The sequence below is a fragment of the Nymphaea colorata genome, chromosome 6 (assembly GCF_008831285.2).
Source record: "Nymphaea colorata isolate Beijing-Zhang1983 chromosome 6, ASM883128v2, whole genome shotgun sequence".
In the NCBI taxonomy this organism is placed as follows: Eukaryota; Viridiplantae; Streptophyta; class Magnoliopsida; order Nymphaeales; family Nymphaeaceae; genus Nymphaea; species Nymphaea colorata.
Window position 1 is genome coordinate 18,174,154 of NC_045143.1, and position 5,683 is coordinate 18,179,836.

At 37.9% G+C, this 5,683-nt stretch overlaps 1 protein-coding gene across 1 annotated transcript; it reads left to right on the forward strand.

Annotated features, from left to right (window-relative positions):
* Window positions 1-870: 870 nt before the first annotated feature.
* On the forward strand, window positions 871-4,059 carry LOC116255405 (60S ribosomal protein L26-1-like). The gene is made up of 5 exons (XM_031631205.2): window positions 871-985; window positions 1,460-1,496; window positions 1,603-1,715; window positions 3,279-3,420; window positions 3,689-4,059. Exons 2-5 carry the CDS (start codon window positions 1,481-1,483, stop codon window positions 3,859-3,861), a joined length of 444 nt encoding a protein of 147 aa, XP_031487065.1. The 5' UTR covers window positions 871-985; window positions 1,460-1,480; the 3' UTR covers window positions 3,862-4,059.
* The last annotated feature ends 1,624 nt before the right edge of the window (window positions 4,060-5,683 follow it).

A 5,683-nucleotide genomic window follows, 5' to 3' on the forward strand; every position in this document is an offset into this window, starting at 1 on the left:
TCCGAATGACATCCCTACTTGTCAATCCTTTCTCTTTAGAAAGGGGCGAGGCCAACTGAATTTAAGGGAGACGTTTGACTTCTTGAAAACCAAAAGCTTTAAGTCATGTTTCCTAATCATTGTGTTTATCAAGCTGTCCCATACCATTGGGTTCTCAATTTTGTCTAGGAGCACCAACATGAAACAGAAAACGGGCGGAAACCCTCCTCCTTTTTCTTTACTCATCTACTTAGTCTTTTTTTTATTTTACTCATTTACTTAGTCTTTTTTTTATGCTACACTGTCTATAAAAAATTAGGAAAGAGGCCGGATTAAGATTTTGCTAGGGATGAACATGAACCAAGTCGAGTCCTAGTTCAGTCAACTTAAACTTGGTTGACTAATGAAACCATGTCAGCTCGAACTCAACAATAGCTCAACAGAAGCCGTTCGAGTTTGACTTGATGGTTACGTCTGAGCTCGATTAAAACTCGACAAACTTGTTTGAATATAATTGATATTCATCGTTATGCGTTGAGTTCAAACTCAATTCAATTAAAGCTTAAGAAACTCATAAACTCGTTTGAATATATTAACTTGATTAAGGTTTTGATAAATTCAATTGAGGCTCGAGCTGGACCGGGTAGTTATGAAATCGAGCTCCACTCATTAGGCAAATGTTTCGATCGAACTGGTTAAGAGCCAAACTTTAACAAGTCGGGCTTCTCAACTCATTGTTCACCCCTGACGCTACGGAGGATTGCGGGCTAATTTTGTCATTTACAACAAAGGACGTTTTGTGAATGTACACGAAAAATTGAGGGGTAGGCTGTTCATTTCTAAAAAATAGGCGGCGAAATGTTATTATCCCAAAAGCAGATCGGTAATTTGTTATTTTTTCAACAATTTAGGGCAACTCAAAAGTGGAAGGGATCGGGGTGGAGGCGCTTCTTCTCATTGCTGCCGCTCTCAGGAAGGGAGAGAGGGAGGGGTCAGTGGAGAGCAGGTACCTTCTTTCTTCTTTCACAGGCTCTCCTTAATTTTTTTCTACGTCTCGTCTTGCCTGGTTATTGTTCGATCAGGACATCTTAGAAGCTTTTTGTTTCAGAATCTATCATTCATTGGAAATGGTGTGCATAGTGGTGTCTGGGAAATGCATTTTCTATGGTTGTGGTTTTATTTGGATGGTGCGAACCCTAAGACGCACGAACCCTAGCGCGTAAAGTATGTTACAATGCTTGGAATATCCATGCCTTGTGTCTTCCTGTGTGGGTTGTTTTTCTTATAGGACGTGCTTAAGAAGCAGTCATTGCTTATCATTTCAATCTCTACGACGTTTCCATGATTTTTTACCTTTTTTCTTCTTCTGTTTATACGTGTTATCATCTTAATGAACCAGGATTTTTGGGTTTATTTAATTTAAGTTTTCTCAATTTATATATTATGTCTCAATGGTCTGAGCAGCTTTTTTTTTTTGTAGAAACCGAGATCGTTGGCAAAGATGAAATATAACCCAAGTAAGTCTGTGGCTGTTGTCTTTGGTACTTCATGGTTTACCTTGTTCTGAACTGTAGGCTTAGGATACTGACCTGGTTTTGTACTTTGATTGGGTTGGGTGGTCAGGAGTCACAAGCTCAAGGAGGAAGTGCCGGAAGGCACACTTCACTGCCCCTTCAAGTGTCAGGCGTATTCTCATGAGTGCTCCGTTGTCACCCGAGCTTCGTAACAAATACAACGTAAAACCTCTCTCTCGTGTTTGTTCACCCATGCTTAAATGTTTTGCCTCCTTTAACATATGAAATTCTCTGTCATATATAAAAGATTTAGAACAAAATATATTTCATGATGGGAAGACTGATTTCTGAGTTTGTTCATCATAAACATTTTTGAGGAAAATGTTTCAGGGAAAAGGAAACGTGTAGGTGCATTATTCTGTTTGTGTTATAGATATCACCACTGTCACAGATATTGCAATATTATCAAGTGTGTTATGATAATATTGAAAAACAGGCAAAATGCAAAATTGTTAACGTTTAACAAATCTTTTGGATATTTGTCAATGTTTCTGTTAGAAAATTAACAAAAGGCCAATTTCATAATATAGTTCCTACTTTCTACTATGTTTGTGCGTGCGTGTGTGTGTGTGTGTGTGTACATCCGAGATAATCTTCACTGGGAAAACCCTGATTATGACATTTGTGACAATGATGTTTCTTTTTCATGATCACAAAAACACTTCATTATTCTTGGCCTGCACGTGGATGGACAATTGGCTCATAACGTGGATTACTGGTGGATGTGTTGTTAAAAGGGTCATAAAATGGAATGTCCTTCGTGGATGCAACAAGGTGTGATTTCTGGGTTTTTTCATCACAATTTATAAGCCCTACAAAAGAAATGGAGGAAAAGGAACAAGTTGGTGCATCTGGATGTTCATATTGTTACTATTATGTTTCCATTTATGTGATCACAAAAATGCTGTTCTCTCATTCTGTGCATGGTCCGTTATCTGGATACACGTTTGGCTCATGGTATCGAGTTCTGTCACGTTTCATTTAGTGGCGAAATTGATGAACGTTCAATAAATGCGTCACTTTTAATCAAGAAAGCAAACAATGAGCTAGGAGTATTGTTGAACCAAAGTGGTCCCTCCAACTTTCGTTGGGCTTTCCTATGTTCTGGTCGATGGTAACATCTGTGTCACTCACTTTATATCCCTTGTTTAAATTTCTAGTTAAACATTCTACAAGAGACATAATTTAGTTTGTCTTTTTAGTTAGTGTTTGTTAGAGAAGGAACCAAGAAATGCTTAGATGTGAGAACTCTAATTAAGCAAGGCTCAGGTTGGGGCAGCTTATAACAACTGGATTTGATGATATGCTCTGCCCGTGAAAGTTAATCCCCTTTATTAATGTCTTTAATAATGTGATGTCTCTGTAATAATCTTTTTTATCAAAGAATCAGTGCATAATTCTGCCCCTTTGTAAATTGCATAAGACTTAGTTCCAATTCTGTTGAAAGGCATCTAAAGTTTTTTTTTTCCTTAAATGTGTTTGCCTTCCCATAGTATCTTCATTTCAATTATGCAGTGGAAAAATGAGAAATGGAGAAACAGTCTGGCGTCCTGTGCTGAATATCAGCCCTTGGTCTGGACTCCATGAGCATGTTATTTTCAGTGCCTCAGTGGTCCTCTGTGATTAAGAATTGCTCTTTAATATGGAGAGGTGGCTGTTTACTGCTTCAAAATCCTCTGGTATCATCAACGGGTATTACAGAATTGCTTTGTGTTATTCCTCCAGGTTCGATCAGTTCCAGTTCGCAAAGATGATGAGGTGCAGGTTGTTAGAGGAACATTCAAGGGAAGAGAAGGGAAGATTGTTCAAGTTTATAGAAGGAAGTGGGTTATTCACATCGAACGTATCACAAGGGAAAAAGTCAATGGTATGCTCATTTCACTTACCTTATATTGCCTTCTACCTGGAAATTGTGGGAAATTCTCTGTTGTCCAAATATTCAGTTACAAGTTAGGGGGACCATAACCACATAAAACATGTTTCTTTAAAAAAAACTCGGTAAAAATGATAAAAACTTGTCAGCCAGAAAAACGGGGAAAAAGCGCCAAAACAAAAAGAAAAGACATGTTTTTTTCTGCCTTTTTGTTACTGCTATATAAGGAAGGGGCTTACAGCTTTATCTTGAAAATATGTAGGTACGACTGTGAATGTTGGCATTGATCCTTCTAAGGTGATGATCACCAAGCTGAAGTTGGACAAGGACAGGAAGGCTTTATTGGAGAGGAAGGGTAAGGGGAGAGCCGCAGAGAAAGGAAAGGGCAAGTTTACTGCAGAAGACGTTGCTGCATCCCTTCAAGGCGTCGACTAATCATTGGGCAAAGTCTGTACCTTGAATTTTCCTGTAGCTTGATTGCAGCAAGAGAGAAACAGTAGCTCGTAGGCGGATGGATAGATGTTGAGTCCCCATTTTGGATGATTTGTGTGCATCTGATTGTTTTGGTATTCATTTACATTTTGGACCTCTATCTTTGGATGATTGATATATGACTGTTACTACACTTTTTAACACCGCTTTCTTTTTTCCTGTCCTTTCCATTTTGTTGATGGATAATGACGTGCAATTGCAATCCATCCTTTCCTTGGTGAGGATCAACACTAATGGCATACAATTGCCATTTTCCATCTTCTGACTTTTCACTTCCCAGATGTCTTTCAGCGTGATGTTTCCACCTGAAGGAAACAATGTGGAGCCAAGGAGAGCCTCTTGGCTACAGCATGTTAGCTACCATGTAAGACCGCTTGCCAGTTGCCACGGTTTTCCTTTCGTTGGCCCAACAGGCTTATGGATTTATTTTCCTACAGAGAATTTATACATTTCACCTTGATATCCAATATTCCGACAGATGTATCTGAAAAAGGATGTCTACATGAATGGTGGCAAACGGGCTGAAAGCAGTAAAAAGGGTTTTGGTTTTTTTCATCTTCTGCGTATTTAATATTAATCCATCAACGCATTTTTCTTTTGGTATCGGACTTCTCGCTCTAAAATCTTGTGTTTGTCGACGTTAGTTCAGTGATGTTAGTCCTGCATTAAGAAAGATTCACTAGTTCAGTGATGTTAGCCATTTTTTGGTCAGAACATTTTTTCTCTTTTGACCATTTTCGTTATTGGAAAGTGGCTGTTTCAACGGGAATAAACAATATCTGGATACCTGTTTGCAATCTTTTGAGTGAAATATTAACAACCCAATGCTGGGGAATCTGGCCCCTTTCACAAAAAGAATCTAAGAATGCAGAGCAACCATGAACAAGCCTTCAAATATCAATTTCATTTACTAAAAGAAAAAAGAAAATGGGACTCGCTTATATTTTTTCGAATGAGAGGGCAAAAGTCTTCTACAGACCTGACAAGGACATGGAAGGGCAATATTAACAGAAAAGTTTTACGCCTCTAAAATTTCATTCAATAATCGAACAAGATATACCTTGCTCTCTGTGATGGGTCAGGGTCTGGACCCGATCCGCTTTGTAATGTTGTTTGGTTCTATTTATACCCTTGTAATCCCTCTTTTCAGTGTGAATAAAAATTTATGAAAGAAAGTAGTGGGCACCAGTCCTCTCTCACCTGGGTTTTTTTCTTCTTGTTGAGGGTTTTTTCACGTTACATCGTGCCATTCTCTTCGTTTCCTTCATACACTTTGTATTGACAGAGCCAGAAAGTAAACCAACAAAAGAGAACATAAATGGATGAGATACTTGTAACTTGATGATTGATCTAATTTTCGAATCACTTTACTGGAATTTTGGAAAAAGAAAAACTGAACTTGGATAAATCAGATTCAGATTTGTTATGCAGTTTCGTAACTGAATCCAAATATAAGACCAGTACTCAACTAGGATACGGTCAATAGAGAGTTGCATATAAACGCTGGATCTTGTGTAATTGTATAAATTTGGTTTTAGAACATAAAGCACAAAACAAAGCCAAAATCTTAATCGAAATTCAATTGCACAAGACCCAATTAAATTGACCACAGTAATGGTTGAATCCAACCCAAATCTAAACAAATAAAACATTGATATACTTACTTTTATGATTGCTTGCATAATGAATTCAACAATCCCTTAAAGGGTGTTTGATGTGAAGAACATAGTGTTCTTAGAATACTTGTTCCTAAAACAAGTTTTAA

What these genes read in the sequence shown, in the direction of transcription:
- LOC116255405 (XM_031631205.2), top strand. An exon ending in AGCTTCGTAACAAATACAAC is followed by an intron (nt 1,716 to 3,278) that starts GTAAAACCTCTC and finishes TTATTCCTCCAG; the next exon opens with GTTCGATCAGTTCCAGTTCG. An exon ending in CACAAGGGAAAAAGTCAATG is followed by an intron (nt 3,421 to 3,688) that starts GTATGCTCATTT and finishes GAAAATATGTAG; the next exon opens with GTACGACTGTGAATGTTGGC.